The 22667-nt window shown below is 39.3% G+C and overlaps 1 protein-coding gene across 1 annotated transcript; it reads left to right on the top strand.

The window, feature by feature from the left end:
* Positions 1-18444: 18444 nt before the first annotated feature.
* Positions 18445-20848, top strand: LOC127580127 (sortilin-related receptor-like). The gene is made up of 2 exons (XM_052033340.1): positions 18445-19062; positions 20672-20848. Exons 1-2 carry the CDS (start codon positions 18496-18498, stop codon positions 20846-20848), a joined length of 744 nt encoding a protein of 247 aa, XP_051889300.1. The 5' UTR covers positions 18445-18495.
* The last annotated feature ends 1819 nt before the right edge of the window (positions 20849-22667 follow it).

The following is a 22667-nucleotide window of genomic DNA, read 5'->3' as shown; positions in this document are numbered from 1 at the left end:
ACAATAGGGTTTACTAGTCTTCTTAAGGGGAGCAAATCTCTTCTTGCCCAGTCTGTACAAAATGTGACTCCAGTCCACACCAATGTGGTTGGCCTTCAAATATCATCTGAAATGGCTAAATAAGACATTCAATCATATTCTATCTACTATATTAAAGCACAAAAAAAGGATACAATGGAATGGCCCATCCAGCATCAGTGGAAGCACTGAATTCAGACACATCAAAGTCAGTCCCAATAAACCTTGAACAGTCCCTTCAGAGCTAAGTGATCCCAGAACCCATGGATGAGGTGAAAGCTCTGCAGTCCTGGTACATCTAGTCTTGATGGACAATTAAGCAGCTAAAGTGAGGAATAGACTCCAGGAATATCCTCACCTTTAATGATGGCAGAGCCTAGCACAAAGGACTAGGCTGAAACATTCAAAAATCATGTTTAGCCAGAAATGATCAGTGAATCATCCACCTTGGCTTCCTCTTGAGATCCCCACCATTTCAGTAGCCAGTCTCCAGCCAATTCAATTCACTCCATGTAATATCAAGGACTGTGAAGTACTCAGTAAACCAAACAATAGGACTACAGAACATCTCAGCTGCAGTCCTGAACAACAGCTGCAAAACAGTTGCACATCCAGTCAAGCTGTTCCAGTCCAGTTAAAACAGTGGCATCTAGTTGGTAATGTGGAATATTGTTCTGTTCACTAAAAACAGGACAATTCCAATCTGACTAATTACTGCCCAATCTGTTTACTCTCAATCATCAGTAAAGTGAGGGAAGGTATCATCAACAGTGCAGTCAAATGGCATTTACTGATAACTGTTCATCCAGTTTAAGTTTTACCAGGGTTAAGGGTATAGACCTTTTTATAATCTTGGTATAACAGAACAGAATTCCAGAGGTGCCTTGAATTCAAGGCAATAAGAAGTCTGGTAAAACTGGCCTGTGGTTGGATTCATTCCTCGGACAAGGGTAGATGGTTGTGGTTGTCAGAGGTCAATCATCCCACTCCCAGCACATCACTGCAGGAGTTTCTCAGGGCAGTGTCCTCAGTCTAACTACCTCCAGCTGCTCCATCAATGAACTTCTTTCCATCATAAGGTCTGGAAGGGGAACACTCACTGCTGTTTGAAACATGTTCAATTTCTTTTGCATCTCCTTAGAAAAAGAAAATGCCTTTGCCAAGTAATCCATCTGTACCCAATAGCACTGTGGGAGAAACTTCACACAGAAGGACCAAAGCTGTTTTAGAAGGCCACCACTACCTTTGCATGGACAGTTAGAGATAGGTGATCGTATTAATGAATGACACTAGCATCCTAAAAAAATGAATAAATTTCAAAAAGGACTCATGCAGCAAAACTTAAACAACATTTAGGTATGGTCTGATGAGCTGAGTTACATTCATGCAACATATGAGAAAGGATCTAACAAGAATGATTCTAACTGTCAACCTTCATATTCAATGACATAACTGTCACAGAAACCCCACCATTGACATCATTGCTAGTAACCATTGGTAGTAACCATTAACCAGAAACACAACTGGACTGACCACATCATATTTTGCCGATAAGAAAACGTCAAAGGCTGGGTATCCTGCAAGTATCCCACCTCCCAACGACCGGAAGCCTTTCTACCATTTACAAGGCACGAGTTAATGAGACTGGATAAGTGCAGTTCGGATGCCAATCAAGATGCTTGATACCCTCAGCCCACTTGACTGGCACCCCAAGCCTGTCAAGTGGGGTGCCAGTCACCCTGAAGATTCATTTCCTTCATCACTATTGCATCATGACTGCTGTGTGTGTTATCCACAAAATGCACTACAGTTATTCATCTGGGCTACCTTCCTCGGCACCCGTGAAACCTGTGACCTCCACCACCAATAAGGAAAAGGCAGCAGGCGTATGTGACCACCAAATCATACTCCATCATGACTTGGAAATGTGTCACCAGTGTGTTCTCTTTGCTGTATCCATATCCTGAAACTGAACACCCAAATAACATTGTGGGAGTGCAATCATCAGAAGCATTTCTCTGGTTTGAGAAGGTATTTCTGAAGGCAGAATTGGTGATGGGCAATAAAAGCTGCCTTGCTAGTGATTCCCATATCCAGAAAATTGAATAAATGCTGAAAACATTTTAAGTGCATTAATGTGGTGATCATCCCCTGTTGTTCACAGATAGCGAATATTAACTGTAACTGCAATCAGAATAATTTACGTGAACCTTTTAAATGTGATGATTTAAAACCAGTCCCTAATGAATATTACCAGCAAATTTTCTGTCCTACAAGCCTGAATTTCCAAATGACAGAAACAACATTATGAATCCACCAAGGTCTGTAGGACCATCTTACTGAAGAGATAAATGGCAAGCTTTGAATCTTTTCAAAAGCTAAATTACTGAGAGTGTTATAACGGACTAGCGTCCACCTACAACATCAATGGAGTTGGTTCCAGCAAAGGAATTTTCCACCCTTGGTAGTGTCATGCTTTAGAATGCAACAGTAAATTAAGGACGGATCTGTCCACTTGGGTAACTATTGATCTCTGGCATTATTCTGGGCAGAACAGTGGCACATCTAGTAGAACCACTGCCTCACATTTCCAGAGACTTGGGTTCAATCCTGACCTCGGGTACTTTCTGTGTGGAGTTTGCTTGTTCCCTCTGTGATTACATGGGGTTCCTCTGGGTCCTCCAGTTTCCTCCAGCTGCCCAAAGTGCAGGTTAGTAAGTTAATTGGTCACTGTAAACTGTCCCTAAAATGAGGGAAGAATAAAAAATGGGATTAATGTAGGATTAGTGTAGATGAGTGATCGATGGTCAGCACAGACTTGGTGGGCCGAGGGCCCTGTTTCCATGCTGTTTGTCTCTATATTCAGAAGATGAACTGGGAATTCCTCATGCCTCCCTCATCCAACGTTACTAAAATATGAAACATCAAGTTATTATCGCATTGTGGATCCTCAGTGTGTAAACACTGACTACAGGCTTATCTATGATACAATTTGCTATATAAATGCATACCTTCAGTCTTTCCTTGTTGTGTATAAAGGTATCTTTGTTCAGCAAGTAGTCACCAAGTACCTAATTACCTCATCTCATCAATTAACTGCCTTATCCAAGTACTTGGACATAAACTTAGTTTTGCTGCAATTAGCATCAAAAGAAAGAGATAATTGCACTTCTATTCCATTTTAATCAGATTGTTAAAATGTTTTAAACTACCTCACAGAAAAGAAACTAAGTTCAGAGTACAGTGAGTGCCATATTGGGTAAAATGGCAGCTGCACCACACCACTATCATCATGCATGCAATTATGAGACAAATTGCCAGTTAATCTATTTATTTTGGCAATACTAATTGACAAGATATATTGACCAGGACACCAGAGGAACTCACTGCACTTCTTCAAGTACCGTCGAAGGCTCCTTAACATTGACCTAAGTTCATCAGAATAGATGAGGCAGGCACCTCCGAAAGTCCGCATTAAGCTGGGTTGTGCATTTGAGCCTTAAATTATAACCCAGAAATGAAACACAATTTAATTTTTATTTAAAACAAAACTTTTAGAATATTTTACACAGAGATTGCTTTAACGAGTTTATTTTTTTTGAAGCTTATTTAACAGATCTGTTCTTCCTCAATCACAAACATTTTGGTGATACAGACATTGAATCCTACAATAAAAATTAAAAAAACACAGATTCTGGAAATCTGAAATAAAAATAGAAAATGTCAGAAACTATCAGCAGGTCAGGCAGTATCGGTGGAAAGAGAAACAGAGTTACTGTTTCAGGTGCAAAAAAACTTTGTCAGAACTGAATCAAATACTACATCTTAAGGTAACTTGCTTTCTGTCTGGATCAGAACTGGCAGTTCTGCTGCAAGTCATCCATTTGAGAATGGCTCCATTTTTCTCTCTCCATTTGTACAGCCTGACCTGCTGGGCACTTCCTATGCTCTTCCATTTTGCATCTTTTCACGTTCCTTTGTCCGTATTCTCATCTCTAACTTCCTTCATCTCATAGCTTTTGTTCAATTTTTCCTTCCTCTACCCATCCCAATTAACCCATCGACCTGATGACCTTACAATTTATCTCCATGGCAGCTTGGCCTCACTGTATCAGAGATATTCTCTCCCCACATTCTCTGCAATTTAGACTGACATATTTTCCCTTGTTCCTGGTTTTGATGCTTCTTGATGCTACCTGATCCCATGAGTATTTCCAACATTTTCTGCTTTCATTGCATATATCTATACTAGCGAATGGGCATGCATGATTTGTATTGCTCTTCTCTAAACCATTTCCATGCTTTTTATTTATTTGACCATCACACAAAATAATTAAAACTGGGCAGTATGTTTTAGATCAAACCATATGCTTAAAAAAAACAAAACAGTCTTTCTTGATTTGTATTTGATTATCTTGGAAATATTGCCTGAAGTGGTTGAATCTGCCGAATAATATATGGTTTTGGATGCTTAATATAGGGTTGGCTTTCCATAATTAAGTGGCTTACACATGAAAAATAGACTTTTGGACCAAGTGAGCAAGTAAAGAGGAACCAGATTCCACCATATTGAGGGAAGGAGGGAAGAAAACCAGGAACAGTTAAGCTGTTGTTTATGTGAATCTCGACATACATTGAGTTGTGAAGTCAAGCATACTTTATTAATGACTGACTCACTGGAACAGCCTAACAGTCAAACTCCACCGCTCCAGAATATTTTAGGCTAAATGATTCAGATCTCTCTCAGATGCCCTGTTGGAGCTCATCTTCATTGGGAACAAAATATTTGTTGCAAAAGTTTAAGAAAAAGTTTATTTGGTGGAAGTAGCAACAAACATCCAAACAATGATTCCAGCATCTACAGTTTCTTGTGTCTCCATTTTGATAAAAGTAGATCTGATTGACAGTAACTACTTTGATTGGGTGTGTTGTTAGGTCAGATTAAGACAATAAATTCAAGCAGGGCAATCTTCATAGTTACAAATGATAACAAATAAGTGTGTAAATGCAAACCATGAGAAAGTTTACACAGTATGTTAGAATGGGAGGAGAATCGATTGGTCAATGAACGCAAGTAGGTAGTTAAAGAATGCAGTAAACGATGAATTTTGTTCTACCCCTGAAATATTCCTTTGCACATATTGACATGGCTACTACTCATTTTTCATGTTTTCTGTTTTTGCTTCACATTGTTTCACTTTGCCAGAAACCATAATTTTCTCAGAAAAATTGCACATTTTTCTGTAGCATTCATGCCCTTCAGACTCATTTTTGCTTAAATCTACAGGGAGGCAAGAATCACCATTTTGATTATTTTAGAGAAATACCATTAAATTATCAAAGCCCATAATTATGCCTCATGTTTAAACATGTTTTTAATTCTCACAACATGAGTATTATTGGCAATCTCTATCATTGTCTGTTCATTTCTCATACCCAATTATATAAACTAATGGAACACACTAATTTTTGCTTCACTTAATGTTTCTTGTGCTCTCTTTGCTTTGAGTACTGTATCACCATCACTTTGTCTATTGAAATCTCAGTAAAAAGAAGATTTTAAGATGTGGCCTTAAAATCTTGGGGCTAGAATGTGATAGGTTTTAAGCCTGTCTTTCATCCAAGTGTGTGTTTTGAATATGTTGTAATAGATGGATTAGATTGCCTCTTGTTTACAGACTGATAATCTTCACACAATGCGAAAAAGTTTCTTAATGTTCGTGTCTCTTTCCACTTATTAACAGGGAAGCAATGATCCACAATCTAGTCATTTGGCCAGAGGCAAGTCTTCGCCATTTGTGCACATGGCTCATCTAGCCTTGCCAATTCACAGCAGTTTACCCAATGCACTCATTGAAAAGAGAAAGCATGAGAATTACTTCTCACATTCTCTCAGTCATTTCAAAGATAACATACCGAAATCTCAATGAAGATTTTAAAGAACTTGGCATTTGCCAAACAAGTTTCTAGCTGTCCTTAATTTGAAGGAATAACTAAAACTATCATTAATAAAATAAAAATGAAAATGCAGAAATTGCAACATATCTTGGATTTATATTGAAAAAAATCTATAACATGAAAATACAATGAGGTTTACAGAAAGAGAATTTATTTTGGTTATGTATTTTACATTTATATTTATCAGCGTGAAGAACTGTCAGCTTTATGTCATTTCTATACCTGAGACTGTCCTATCTCTTAGGGCACTACTTTTCAAGGTTAATTTGTGTGGAGAACAGTCAAGATCCCAGCAATGGGTTCACCTTTTTGGAAAAAGAACCTTGGTCAAGTGAAAACAGGACTAATCCAATAGGATGCTTCCATCTATGAGTCCATTACCTTGTCTCACAACTTGAATCACCAGGCAACTTATCCTGCAGCCACCAATCCTGTTGGGATCATGCTAAAGTCCCAGCTCTCAAAGGCAGTCACAACTATATTACAACCGAAAATAGGAACAGGACTAGGCCATTCAGCCCTCCAAGCTTGCTCTGCCATTCGTCAATCATGGCTGATCATCGATCTCAGCACCACATTCCTACACTCTCCTCATACCCATTGATGCATTTTGCATCCAGAAATGAATCTCCCTCATTTTCAAATATATTCAGTGACTTGGCCTCCACAACAACATCTGTGATAGCAAATTCCACAGGTTCACTACCCTCTGAGTGAAGGAATTTCTCCACATCTTTGTACTAGATATCTTACCATGTATCCTGAGACTATGGTCCCATCCTAAAGAGCCAGCTTGGGGAAAAATCCTCCCTCTAACCAGCTCTGTCTGAATTTTGTGAAGCTCAATGAGGTTCTAATCTCTAATAAACATGAAACTAGTTGAACAAATGTCTCCTCATATGGCAGTCCCACAAGCCCTGGAATCAGTCTGGTGAACCTGTGTTGCACTCCCTCCTTGGCAGTGTATTCTTTCTTTGCTAAGAAGACCAAAAATGGCACAGGGCACTTCAAATGTAGTGTCAAAAAGGTGCTGCATAATTATCGTAAGGCAACCTTGGTCCTGCACCCAAATCCTCTTATTAGGAAGGTCAAAAACCCATTTGCCTTATTAGCTGCTTGCCACACCTGAATGATTGCTTTCAGTGACCAGTGTACAAGAACACTCAAGTCTTTAAGAGTTCCCAATCTAACATCATTTAAATAATACACTGCTTTTCCTACCAAAGTGGATAAATTGGCATTTATCCATGTTATAATGCAACCACCATGTTTTTGCCTACTTGCTCCAACTGTCTAACTCACCTTGAAGCCTCTTTGCATATTCCTTATAACTCACATTCCCTCCAGTTTAGTGCCGTTGGCAGACTTTGAAAAATTATGTTCTCTCCCCTCATCCAAACTATTGATATATATCATGAATCACTAAGGCCTAAGCTTTGATCTCAGAAGTCATATAGCACAGAAATAGGCCCACTGACCATCAAGCATCCAGTTCCATTTTTTCTTCCCATATTCCCAATGACTCCCTCAAGACTCGACCATTCACCTACACACTAGGACAATTAAACTGCGTGTCTTTGGGATGTGGGAGGAAACTGGCACAACCAGAGGAAACCAACAGGGAGAACATGCAAGGAGCACAGGGAGCAGCCAAGGTCGCAATTGAACCCAGGTTTTTGGAGTTGGGAGACCACACCTCTAGCAGTTGTACCATGGTGCCAGCCAAAACTGTACCCCTAATATCACTCACTTTGATTTTACAAGCTAATCTTTAAGTTATCAAAGGCTTTCTGAAAATGCAAGTACACCTGAATGGCCAACTGAATTTCATAATTGATGTGATTTGACCTGGATAGGGTTGCAAACACAATTTACGCTGGGTTAAATCAATTTTCAGTTCCGAAGCGCTGAGGAGAAGAGTGCTATGCAATTGAATTTCAAGGCACATATGTTCAGTTTGGACACAAAAGGCTGGCATGGCACTGTTCAAAGAAGACCAGGGAATTTTCTCCAGTCTTTTAGCCATTGTTCATCACCAAAACAAATTCAATGGCCACTTAATTCCTTAGTCATTTTGGAGATCTTTCTGTTTTCTTGCTGTACTTATTTGTGTCCAAAATTCAAACTTAATTCATTGGCTATAATTCAAAATGAGGTGTCCTGAAGATGCCACATAACTTGTACTCCTGTAACACCTCTTATCTAACAAATATCCCAAGGCACCTCACGGCAGCAGTGGGTTGATCATGCCCATCATCTTGCTTTTCCCACAGCGCCACTTACCATCTGCAGCTCCATTCAAGCTTGAGGCCTGGATACCACAGCCTTCCTTCAAAGCCTTGGGAAATGCAAGCAGCAACTGGGCTTGAGGGAGAGGATCCTGATGCACCACCCTCAGATTGGCCTATGACTTTTTACCCGGTCATTGTTGTCAAATGGCTTGGAACTGTTTTAAGTGCATCTGATAATTATTTAAATATTTTTTAAAATATTAAAATAATAAAAATATATATGTTCCTAAAATAGATTCTTAAAGTTAATTAAAATAGAAACTCAAAGCTAATTAAAAAGTAAAATAAAGAAACATAAGCCACTTAACCTGTAATTACCTCTTTAACCATTCGAGTGAATGGAGCAGCACTACACACACCAGCTATTGTTGGTGTAGTCTGAGGGCCAGATGTGATGTGAATCTGACCCCTCAGCTCAGGACACTTATGCTCTGTCCAAGACCCAGTCCAATGGTGGGTGGGAGGTCAGATTTGCTGACATCCAATCTACTTACAGATTATAATACCAGAGGGGGACATCACCAGCAGCCAGAAATGAATACATTTCAGCTCATTATTAAACATCAAAGTACTATTAGAACAAAGTGGTATGAAAAGCATTTGGATTACACAGACCTGCATTTCTGTTCACTATTCCATTCAATTTCAAAGGACATAATTTGCAGTGTAAAACTGTGCACTTACTATGAGCTCTATGGTCTGCAACTTTCTTTCGACGTGCCTGAGTCACTGTTATACAAATGAGCTTGGAATCATGCACTGATGTCCAATGGTATGTAACACACACTTGGATGCCACCTCCAGGATCTTGGATCATGCATGCATGGCCTATGGACAGCTTGGGCCACTCACACACAAACAGACCTTCATAGCACTTGTGAAGATTGTTTGACCTGCCTGATCAAGACACAGCTCACCTATTTCCCACTCCCTTGGCCTCTCTCCCTGCAAACTCAGATTTACTCAGTTTCTTTAATGCAATCAACAACAGTCCATGAAAGTTCCAAACTCACTTCAGTGGTGCATGAACTGTAGGGACTCCTGCATTGCTGAATTCTACATGAACTGGCCATTGAACAAAACATTCGGTGACCCACCACACAATGCCCTATTAATCTGACCTTCCTGGTGTCATTCAATTTCCAGGTCATTGCTTTTAAAGCCTGTCTTAGAGGAGAAAGGAGAGGTAGTAGTGTAAAAGTACAGGGACTTGATAGATGAAGGCACCATGGACAATGATTAAGTACAGCGATACTTGAGAGGCCAGAACTGATGAAGCACAGACTGATCAGACAATTGTAGGACTGAGAGATGAGACCATGGAGGGCTTCAAGAACACCAACAACAAATTCAAAATGAAGGTATTGCTTAACCAGAAGCTGGCATATATCAGTAAGTGATAAATCAACAGTTTAGGATGTGAGTTAGGACACCGGAAGGAGAGTACTGGATGACATAGGTTTAAAAAAAGGTAGAGCAAGTGCAATGGCATAGTAAGGTCTCTATAGATAAGCAATTTTTTTCTCATTCATTGAAATTTGGTGGTATTGCTATTGTAATGACGCTCTGTGCACATTATTTAAGTACAGGGTGATTATAGTCAAGCACATGTATTACACTGTGGTATTTCATGCCAGAAATTAGAGCTGTGAAAATCTCCACAGCTGGAAATGTCAGTAAAGTTACTGAATTTATTTAGATCATACCAGGGGACAGGAGGATTTGGTAGAGGCCAGGTCTGAAGCATAGCACACTGAGAGAAAAATATGAAAACAACTTCAACAGATTTTGCTGGTCTGTCTTTCAACAGGGTCTGTTTGCTGTCTGGGCCTACCACCAAGATACACTGTTGAAGCATGGCCATACATACCCCTAGGGCTTCAGTAGTAATGAAGTACAGATGTTCTTACATTTAGTAGTGACCTATTTTGTTGATTAAATGATTTTATACGCAGCAGGGACCTTATGCACAAAATACCTGTGAGGAATTCAGTGCAAAGTGAATCTGGTAGCAAAGTGCTCATTCTGACATTCTGTATCAAAAGTGTCCTCTGGAATATTTTACTGTGATTATTTGAAAAACATTGGATAAATGCTCAGTACATTTCAGAAAACAAAGTGAACAAATGAGGTAGCAATATGTTAGATAACACATTTGTCAGGCACTGATTCTTCCCTAATTTGATATTTAGTTATATAGAGATCAGCACAGAAATGGGACTGTGGATGCTGGAATCTGGAGCAACAAACAATCTGTTGCAGGACCTGCTGAGTTCCTCCAGCAGAATGTTGCTTCATCCCATTTTGTTTTATTCTCCTCACATTCTCCTCAACTCTCCCCAGGTTCTACCACTCATCAACATACAATTTAAATTGGCCAACTAACCCACTAACCTGTTAATCATTTTATTATTGAAATCTAATTAATTAATTAATTGCTAATTTCTAAAAAAAAATTCTGTAAAATTAATCTACACTGGCTATAACATTTTAATAATTTGCAATATTACAAACCCTAAGGTATCAATTGCTGATGTTTTGTCTTTCTTTTACAATATTCTTCAAAGTTCCAAAATAAAGGTGAACTGTGGGAGAAAAATGCTAAAAGGCATGGTGTTGCTCAGTCAGTACATTTGGTTGTATTCTAAGATAAATGTCTCCAGATCCAGAATAAAACTCCAATGATATTCACTCAGCATCTGCTAATATGTTCTCTAATAGTTATGTGAGTCTATTAACTTCAGGTTTTTGTCATGCACTGGCTGCTACACTGTGCTCAGGAAACAGCTGCATCAATGCATGGAGAACATATTTCACCATTTACTCATTTGCTTTGCAATTTTTCTTAACTATCGTCACCAGAGAGCAACTGTATACCAGGTAGCAAAAGTCAGAAATATGTTTTTTATTAATAGATTTACAATTTAATAAGTTAATACACAATGGGGAAACTTTCCTGACAATATTATTTCTAATTATTCTTTTGGGTCACTTCTTTCTCTCTGCTCGTTTTACTTTGAATTATATATATATATAAGGATAGATTTTATGAGTTTGTGCTCCCAGTACAGAGCTTTGTGAGCTGTGAGAACGTATTAGGAAATCATGATGGCAAACACACCTGTAAGACTATGTTTTTGTGAATTTTAATGCACCAGAACAGAACCCCTAAAGCACCTTTTCTCCCTTTTCTGCATAATTTTTCCATTTGCTCACTGTTTGTTCTGAATACTTTTGCAATGAGCAAATGATAATTAGTTAACTCTCAAGAGTAAGCATAGTTACAGCAAAGGTTGATATTGTGAAGTATGTTCAAAACTCACAAGTGATCTAAACCTGAATATCTGAACATATTCAGCAAAATAGTTATGTGCTGGTAGGCTTCATTTGTTGAGTCTTTGCATTAACTGAGCTTACAGCTGTCATTTGCAACCTCCACAACCTTGACAAATTTAAACCCATCATCAGTGGTGCCAGTAATGCTTTGTTTTAAAAACATGTTGTGCTTTGATGTGTACCTTCTCTGAGAGTTACCTACATCTGTTTAAACAGGTTTTAAAGCTCATTTCCATTGCTGGGCATAAATGTCTCTGCTAGTAATTCACTGACACACATTAGCTAATTGTAATACCATATCTGAAAATTTTCCAGAATATTTATAAAGATTTGGAACTCTATCCTGATGTAAATTGCGACCTTCATCAGTTACATCAGATTACCATTTATCCGTTTATTTATCCTGTTGATCTTCAATAAAATTTGGAAGTGGGAGCAATTCTCACACACTTTTGTTTCCCTGACATTTAATGCATGATATCTATGAGCAGCATCTTGCAGTTGTCCTCCACCTTATCTTAATGTCGATTGAACACACTAAAAAGTAAAACAAATCTGAAATCTGAAATAAAAACAGAAGATAAAAGATCTTCAACATGAGAGATTAACCGTGTTTACTCTCTCGAAAGATGCTGGACATCTCCAACATGCTCTGCTTTTATTGCATATGAACAATTCCTGAATTTTCCTTGATGAAGTAAGACCCAATTATGTATTATCCTTTAATATAAACTTTCTGAGCCTTGTTTTAATTACAACTCTGAGAGCAAAATTAAATTGATTGGGTTAAAACATCAACATTGTATACATGTCATTAAAAATTGTTCCTGGTGGAAGAGTAGAAAGAAACATCTTAAATGTAAACATCTCAGCTGGAGGCTGCAGTGAGGGTACAGGGGTCTACCTGTGAGAGGGCAGGAAGCAGCGAGTGGTGCATAAATTGAGGAGGATGCTGCAGTCGTGCCTGTAGTTGATGGCAGCAACATGAGATGAGGACTCACCTGTGAGGAGATGACATCATCTCAAGTGCTGTTGGGGTGGGTTTAAACTAGGGGACTAGGACACAGAGTAGGAGTACTGTAGTGGATGAGGAATGGACACATATAGAGAGGAAACTAAGCAGTCCAGTAGGCAGAGCATTTAGAGACTTGACCAGGTACATGGCAGGAACACAAGGCTAGATTTAATGTAAAAAGTCTAATAAGCAAAGCAGATTAACTGAGGCTGCTGATTAACACATGGGAATATGGTGGTGTTGTTATTGCGGAGTCAAGGTTGAAAGATGGGCAGGTGACTCAACTGTCCAGGGTGTATGAGTTTTTGGGCATAATGGGTGCAACTGTAAAAGAAGAGGTAAATTGCAACACTCATCAAGGAGTCCATCCTAGAAGGTTCTTCAATTCTGGCCCTATGGATGGAACTTAGAAACAAACAGATGGAACTAACTTTGCTGGAGATGTACTACTGGCCTTCAAACAGTCAATGGGAGATACAGGAGCAGATACATAGGCAAATCACAGAAATGTAAAAATAAGAGTAGTGCACAGTTTCAACTTCCCCAGTATTTACTGGGATTGCATTGGTATGAAAGGATTGGAGGGGGCAAGAATTTTTAAAGTGCATCCAGGAGAGATTTTTGAGCCGCTACATAGATGGTCCTACCTGAAAAGGGTTAGTATTGGATCTAATCTTTGGGAATGTAGCTGGGCAAATGGTTGAAGTGTGAGTGGGAGAGAATTTTGGAAGTTGTGATCATAACTTTACAACTTTTAAGACTGTTATGAAGAAGAATGATAGACCAGAATTTAAGGTCCTAAGTAGTGCTGACTCTAAAATGATAGGGCAGGGCCTGGTCTAAGTGGATTGGAAGAAGCAAGCGTGTAACCAGCAAGAATCATTCAAAAATGAACTGATGAAAATTCAGGGCCAATGTGTTCCTGTAGTAGTGAATAGTAAGTCCAAGGAACCCTGGATGTCAAAGGATACTGTAGGTTGGATAAAGAAAGAAGAGATAGCTTATGGCAGGGATAGAGAGCTGTGAATAAGAGAGGACCTACTGGAGGTAGTTGGGGAAAGTAATTAGGAGTGGTTCTTGGAGGCAAGATGAAGGAAAATCCAAAACAATTTATGTATATTGAGGGCAGGAGGGTAACCAAGGGAAGAGTAGCGGCCATTTGAGACCTAGGTGGCAATCTGTGCATCCAGCTGGAGAACATAGGTGAGGCCTTAAATAAAGAATTCTCATCTGTATTTTACTATGTAGAAGGGAACTGTATTTGGAGAATTCAGGGAGGAAGCTAGTGGAACTCCAGAACAAGTTACCATCGAAAAGGAGGAGGTAATCCATGTCTTAGTCAAGTTAAAGGTGGATAAATCCCCAAGGCCTGATGAGATGTAGCCCAGGTTACTATGACAGACAAGGGAGGAGATTGCTGGGCCTCTGACAGAAATTTTCAAATATCCCCCAGCCACAGAAGAGATGCCAGATGACTGAATGATGGTCGTACCTTTATTCAAGAAGGACAGCTGGAATAAGCCAGGTAATTACAGGCCATTGAGTCTAACATCAGTTGGAGGTAAGCTATTGGAGACATTTATGAGGTCCAGGATTAATTTGTACTTAGAGAGACCGGAATTGTTAAGGGAAGATCCTGTCTGACAAATTTGATTCAGTCATTTGAGGTGGTGACAAAGTATGTTAACACAGTCTAAATGGACTTCAGTAAGGGTCCTGAAATGGTGTCACATGGGAGACTGGTCCCAAAGGTAAGAGCTCATGGAATACAAGGCAATTTGGAAAATTAGATTTTAAATTGGTTTGGTGATTGGAGGCAGCGAGTGGTGGTGGAACCCTGTGACGAATGTTGTAATGCAGAGATCACTGTTACAACCCTTGCTGCTTTTTGTATACAATCTGGAGGTGATGTGTAGGAGGTATAATTAGTAATTTCAAAGATGACATGAAGATTGGTGGTGTTGTAGATAGTGAGGAGGGTAGAATTTTGGCTAGAAAATTACTTTGATGAGTTAGGAAGATGGGTAGAGCAATGGCAGATGGAATTTCACCTTGAAAGGTGTGAGGTGATACACTTTGGGAGGACTAATAGGACAAAGGGATATACAATAAGTGGTAGGACCCCAGTACTGAGAAGCAGAGAGACTTTGCTGTACATGTCCAAAGCAATAATACCAGTAGATAAAGTGATTAAAAAGGCATTTGGGATACTTGCCTTCATTAGATGGGGCATAGAATATAAAAGTTGGGAAATTATGGTCCAACTTTATAAAACATTGGTTGGACCTCAGCTAGAGCACTGTGTACATTTCCAATTAACATGCTAATGGAAGGGCATGATTGTACTGGAGAGGATGCAGAGGAGTTTCACCAGGTTGTTGTCTGGGCTGAAGCATTTCACTTATGAGAGACTGGATGGGCTGGGTTTGTTTTCCTTGGTGCAGAGAAGGCTGATGGGGGAACCTAACAGAAGTATAAACATTTATGAGGGGCACAGATACAGTAGAGAGCAAGAAACATTTCTCTTTTACAAAGGTGTCCATTACCAAAGAGCATAGATTTAAGATAAGAGGTAAGAGATGGAGAGGAGATTTGAGGAAGGAATCTTTTCTTGCACACGAACAGGCCATTTGGCCCCTAGGTGCATGATAGTATTCTGCTGCCCATACCGTAATTTATCACTTATAACATAGTCTATCTCTTTCTCTATCTTTCCCTTAAACCCGTTTGTACCAATTACCTCAGGTGTTGCTTGTGTTGGGAATGCTATCAAACTTGAAGGATTCAGAGGTTTCTTTCATCTGGGCATGTACATGATGATATAACAAGGAAATGACAACACTGTAACTTTCCCCAAGTCACAATAAACTCCAGCATTGCATCACTTAGTTATAGCCTGAAGCTAATCTGAAGCTGAGTCAACACTAATGTTAAAAGCAGTATAGATGATTCGCAACGCACTGTGAGCTGAAGCTAATACAAACAACAACATAGTTTTCCATTTGTAAACTCAAATAGATTGAGATGGAAAAGTACATGAGCTTATAATAATTAAATTAAGTCCTTGTTATCAACTGGTGACTACAATTTTGTAAATAGCCTTCATATAAAGGGACAATAGCAGCTGTACCAAAGATCCAAATAGAAAATAATCACAACAGACAATGTAGAATTTATAACCGGAGTAAAATTTTGAGACCATTTTAAATTGATCCTGCAAGTATTTCAGAATATGTGGGAAATACAATACAGCACTAATAAAATAACATGTGTACACTAACTTTCTTCAACTGATACTGTGGAGTTCAAGTGAACAGTGCAGTTGAGGAAGAAGTAGAGTGTTTCTCTAATGTAAACCCCTACTCCTTGTGATTGCAAATGTAGTCTTTGATTGTGTTTTCTTTTCCTTTAATCCCAGTGGGTGACCCTGTTTATGTTTACTTTTATCAAAACAGCAGCCTAGAAGCGACTGTTGTTATGCGTGCAAAGCTGACTCTGACATACTTTAAAGACTGCTTGTATGGAATAACCCATCTGTTTAAAATAAATGGATTAGCACTTCCATTAAATTGTGGATAATGTAATGTCATTGGAACGTGGAGAGTAATTACAGTCCAGCATTCTGAAAGGGAATTTCTAGGTTTGTGTTCTTGCAGCAGTCATTTATCAAATGGCAAGAAGATTACTTCTGCCCATTATGTTTAATGATTGTAAAGAATGGATTTAAATTTTCAGTGCAAGAAATACACAGCAGATCTGATCAAATGTAGCACCATACCAAATTATATTGAATTCTGCAAAGTTTTTTTCAGCACTAATAACACTGCAGGCTGATGTTTGCAACAATACTTTTGGACACTAAAATTCATAAGGCACACATCAACATTGATCATAGCTGATTTTTTAAATTAAATGTAAAACATTGTAACAAAGCCAGACTTTACACATGTTTTGCCCTGAAAGTAAAATAAGATTAGTGACCACAACATAATGTAATGTAATGCACATCAACCTTGTTCAGTCTCATAAACAGTCTAGACAAGTGCCTGGAGGAGATGCCTTGGCAATGGAGGATACATCCGCAGGGAAAGATGAACTTGCAATTATTCTGCGGTAAAAATGACATAACTAATTACTGATGGCTGAAGAGTAACTTAGACCTTAATCCAAATTTTATACATAGCTTAAAAAAACTCACTTTCCATATGGCAGACATTTCTAATATTGAAATCTTACCTCACTGTTATATGAGAGAACAATGCTGCTTCTTACAGTCAATACAACACGGTTTTCGTTAACACTAACCATTGCTGTAAGAAGCAATTACATTCATGCAAACGCAGCTTGTTCATTGTGGGGCACTAGGTATGCTGTACCAGGTCCTGTACTGTCTCATTTACTAATTAGTTGTGTGAAAGTAAGTGAGATAACAGAGAAGTGTCTGTGATGTATGGGTCCATGAATCCATATGCTGCTCTTATACAGGAAGTGTAGGCTATAACGTGAAGGCTTTCCTTCCCTCCCTTCTTCTCAAAGGTATCAGTTGGGGCTCATTGATGGTATCTTACCTCTGAATCAGAGGTTATAGGTTCAACCCAACTTTAGAACTTCAGTGGAACTAGGTTCAGAAGTGGAGTTTAATGCATAGACATATCGTAGTCTCTCTTGTACATTGAAGTATATCAACCAACGATGAATTTCTGCTTGGTTCTGTTTTATGTTCTTCTTTCATACCAAGAGTTACTATCACGTCTATTTCTCCCCAGTCTTCAGCTGCAGCAATTACTTCTGAGGTGTTCTGTTACCATGTGATTCCCACGCCCTCCAGTTTCCCTTCTAACTTCTCACAAGTACATGCTGCAAATACGATCGGGCATCGGGACCAGTGAAGAGCCTTTCATATTTCTCAACATGGTCTGATCCATACGAGTGAAGATAATGGAGACTGGGGGATTTGGTGAAGAAGGAATGGGCTCGGTTAGCTTCAATGGCACTTCCCAGTTTATAGAGGTTCTTGGTTCTATAATTCCATGGGATTGTATTCCTTTACCTCCAGCAGGAGTGTTGTGCATTCTCCATGAAATCAGTTCAATAGACATTTTAAATTGTTTATGAAATTTCTTGGGGTGATGTTGGTCTCCCTTCAAAGACCAATAGAACCACTGTGGATGTTCACAACTCTTACATTTTTGGCTCACCATTGATTTTACTGTTGTCCTCACTATAGGGTTTCATTAGCCACTTGATCGTTTTTTTCTAAGTCATCTGTTGTTTTCTTTTGCTCTTCTCAGCCTCTCCCTACTTTTCTTGCTCACCTTTCACACCTGCTATATATTCTCAAGGTAAGGATTGTTCCTTTAATTCCTCTAAACCTGAATTCCCTGGGAATATAAAGCATTCTTGTTTCTACCTTCCTGTCAACCACATCAAGTTTTCCCTCAAACATCCAAATTTCCTGTTCTCCTCCCCCCCTTTATCTTCCTATACCTCCCACTCCCTGCACTCAGTCTCCCCCACCAACCTCTGTACACATCCCTGCTTCTTTAAAAAACTCCCCAAAACATACATCTTTGGCCAAGATTTAAGTCATTTGCCCTAGTTTCATTTTAATAGGCTCGTTGTCACTTTTGCTTTGGTAACTTTCCTGTGAATAAACTTTGTATTTTTATTACTTTAAAATCTAGCTGATGTTGTCAATATCAATTGAGAATTTGGCAAGATGGCTTTCAAAAAAAATAATCCTTACCCAACAACATTGTCGGAGTAATATTCTTTCCCAATGACTCTAGAACAGGGACTGAATTTTGTCTGCCTGCACTGGTCTGTGCTAGGGCTGGTTGTAATGGATTTAAATGCAGCAATGGTACATGTATTGGAATGACAGGACGTTGCAATGGTGTGCCAGACTGTTCGGATGAATCAGATGAGCAAAACTGCAACCCATTGTGCTCTCGGTACTTTGAATTCGCTTGTGAGAATGGACGCCAGTGCTTGCAGAAAATGATGATCTGTGATGGAATCCGACAATGTGACGACGGTTCAGATGAAGATCCAAATTATGCACATTGTACCCAGACAGAGGAGTTCAGTCGAACTTGTGAGCCCTTCAGTTTCAAATGCTGGAATGGAGTATGCATTAGCATGGAATGGAAGTGCGATGGGGTGGATGACTGTGGAGACTACTCGGATGAAGCAAATTGTAGGTATCCTACTGAAGCACCTTCTTGCATGAAGTATTTTCAGTTCAGTTGCCAGAATGGAAAATGTGTACCAATATGGTGGAAATGTGATGGAGAGAATGACTGTGGAGACTGGTCTGATGAGGATGGCTGCCCTGGTTCGCTTCCTGTTCCACACACTACTGAAGTTGCTTCGAGTTGTGGCCCCAACCATTTCCGATGTAATTCCGGGGGATGCATTGTAAACCACTGGATATGTGATTCTGTATGTGATTCACCGATTCTGTAGATACTTTTGCTCTTGAGTCTTGAGATCACTTAAGATGGGCTACAATATGGAGTGTGCACTTTCCAACCAAAGGAATTAATGCAGCAATAACTAATCCCCAATGGCATAATTCACTTATAAAGTACAGAATGGACTTATACTTCCACCACCTAAGAAATAATTGGGTGGTGTAGATCACTCTTTCTTTTTCCATAAAATCTGGCCAATATTGATTCCATTCATTCTGCCTCAACAACATGAAAGCATTAAAGTTAAAAATCTACTCCCTTTTTGTTTTAAATAAAACATATATAAACTTGTTACTCTGCCAATACAATGATATGATAACACACCTGTTTGGTGTCTTAATACCATATATCATGCATGACAAGGATAAAGCATGTCATTTTTCTATTGTTTTAACTTTTTCATGTGCAGACATTGAAATATGAACATCAGAACTTCCTTTAAACAGAAACACATAAATGAACCATCATATTTTTAGGAGTCTGCCTGTGCTGAGCCAACTCAACTAAAAGTGACCCTGAAATGAAGATAGCATAGAAATTGAATGCATTGCATTTGCACCTGTTTTTATGCATAAATTGTGGACAAAGGCAAGTTTGTGAATGCTTTAACATGATTGGAAGTGCTGCTCATCAGGAAACTAAAAGCTTTGACTCATGATTCACCTCAGCTTGGGTGTTATTTGCCTTGTGCCTTTCATACACATGATTACATTATCAATGTGCACGACATTAATTTCAGCCTGACCAACAGAAATGGGACCGATAATGTGCAACCTACAACCTGAGTTTTGCACTCACACGAAAACTGCCAACTGCACCAAATCACCAAACAGGCTGTTACGCTCTCTGAATGTGCCTGCCTGATTACTCACTACACAGTTGTGTTGGGCATCATTTCTTTGTGTCAGTCTACTTACAGAAGTTTTTCAATGCTGTGATCACTGTCTCAATTATGAGCCCTGCCTTACAATATATTATGGCCATATGTGGCAAGGTAATCGATCTAATCGATCTGTGGGTTTTATCATGGGATGGGGATGAGGCCACAGACACGAAAAATATACTGTATATCTCCTTCTTCACCACCACCTCTCCACCTCCCTCCACGCTCCCCACCCCACCTCATCTCCAAATCCTCATTCCTTTTCAGTGTCAGTTCCACGAGCTCCATACTATTGTAGTCTGGCTGCCACTGAGGGTGGAATTCAACGCAATGATTTGCTTCATAGTGCTCATTGTGGTGATGACATTGCAGTTGCAAACACTGCATAATATTGTCTTCAAAGGCAAAGTCTTAACAGGAGAAAGAGAGAGAGAGACAGATAGATGGAGACAAAGGGGGAGGTTGAGACAGAGAGGTGTAAACCCCCTCAATGTTTTTTGGAAGGTAAATCTCCCCAAATGAGGGCTTTTTCATAAGCCCCCCCCCCACCCCCTCAGTTGGTATTATGGCTAAAGCCAGTACCCATTCAGTGTACCAAAAAGGGTGAAATCCCATTTTTAAACCAATGCAGGGCAACATTCAAAATAAATAACAAAATCAAGTAACACTGCAATGTTGTTTTTATGGGTTTAAGAGGCTTCGTATGAGCACTCAAAATGAGACCAATCCATTTGGGAAGTCAGTGAATTCCTTGAATGTCCCTGATGAAGCTCACCAAGGCTGCGAAGGGAAGGAGCACACCACATCCCAAACAACCCAGCCACCTACTCCATCTAGTAGCCCCACCTGCGGCAGAATGGGTGGATCCTGAATAAGGCTCCTCAGCCTTCCTGGATCCCACAGAACCACAAATAATCAAGTTATCCTTGACCCCAAGTGACTAACAGATAAGCATTTAAAAATAATTTGAAAATGGTCGAAACAGTTTTCAAAGTACAGGGTGATCATTTTCTTATCTACTATTTTTGTTGCTTGCACCTGTATATTAAATAATGAATGTTGAAAATCATATAATGTATCTATAATTTCATTACAATTTAGTTCTGTTAATATTTTTATGATAACAGTGATTGTGGTGCAAATTAATGGAATTTCAATAAATGTTTTCTGTGTGTTTAGATTGGAAAGGAGAAAAGATAACAACACTTAAATAAAATGTAAAAGATAATCATTTAAAATTGCAAGGTTTAAAGACTTTATAGTGTGAAAGCCAACGTGCGTCATTCCACTTTAACCTGACAGAAGATTGTAAATGATTTCACTTTCGAGCCAAAGTAAATGGGCCTCTGTGTTATTTCAGAAGACATGGGCTGTTTAATTTTGCAATCCAAAAAATGTTAGCACCTAATATGAAGTATAGAGCCTTTCCATTAGATACTATGTGGAACCTCTGCCAACGTGGGTGCACAGATTCCTGAACCAATGATGATATGTGGCTTTTGTGTCTCCTTGTCACCTGTTCCATACTTGTTTGGACGGTTATGTTGCTGCTTCATCAATGTGTAACCTGGGCCAATCAAGTGCAGGTTAGGAACAAAGAATTTCATATAAAGAGGTAAGACAATCAGGATGAAATGCACAAATCTGATAGACAATGTGTGTGCACACAGTGGGTGTGCAGATCCATGGATGGATAGGTCAGAAACAGGGCTGTTCACTGGTCACAGCAGATGTCACCTCCAAATGCAACAAAACCCAGAAGTATCAACTCATACAATCTGGAGTAGGAGTTACTGGGAGTGACTACCCACCCCTGCAACCCCTAAGGTATAGGGCACCGGTACATTCAAAACCTACACAAAACTAACAGGACAGAATGCTGCTCGCCTCTGTTTTATCTTCCTTGCTCTTCATTGTCACCAGAACACACACCACTTTCCGAAAGTGCCATTTCCACACCCGAGCTTGTAAGTGCTCTCTGGTTGTGATGAAAGGAGAAACGAAGCAAACAAGCTTTCACCTGTTATCTTGCACCAGGATGACCCAGCTCCTGTCACAGCATTTAATTAGATGAAAGAAGCCACTCCTGCACTTAAACAGTCTTCTAACCCTACACCAGCTTCTCCGTGCTGAGACATGCTTGAACTGTTTTACTTGCTTTCACTCCATCCTCAGCACAAATTGCCACTTAACACCCTCATTCCGATATACATTTATTAACATAAAAACCTGGCTGCCTGTAAAATCCCTCATCTCCAATGTAATCCAAGTGGGATTTTACTTATCCATTCAGACTTGGTTTTTCTGCATATTCACCACTGCAACATGGAGTCATAGAGATAGGAACAGATCACAGCCTTCTAAATTCCGACGAATGCAGTCCTGGTTTCTATAATTTCTCCTCATTCTTTAACCCAGATATCATTTTGTTAAGACTTGTCATGCACTCGTTCCAAGGCCAAACTATTCTTCTACAAAAATAGAAAGTCAAAGTCAAGAATGAATAAGCAACATTGCACTTGGGATTATGATGGAAATGAAGAATTAAAAGGATGCCCATTATTTTAGGGTAGACAGATAGCATGGAAGGAGACCAATGATGCTGAAGAGGATGAGGAACACCATGTCAACTGGTATTCCAGATACACAATACTATAGTGTGGAAGGTGGAGTACAAAATAGAGAAATCT

The sequence above is a fragment of the Pristis pectinata genome, chromosome 18 (assembly GCF_009764475.1).
Source record: "Pristis pectinata isolate sPriPec2 chromosome 18, sPriPec2.1.pri, whole genome shotgun sequence".
NCBI classification, from domain to species: domain Eukaryota; kingdom Metazoa; phylum Chordata; class Chondrichthyes; order Rhinopristiformes; family Pristidae; genus Pristis; species Pristis pectinata.
This window is presented reverse-complemented; position numbering and strand designations above follow the sequence as displayed.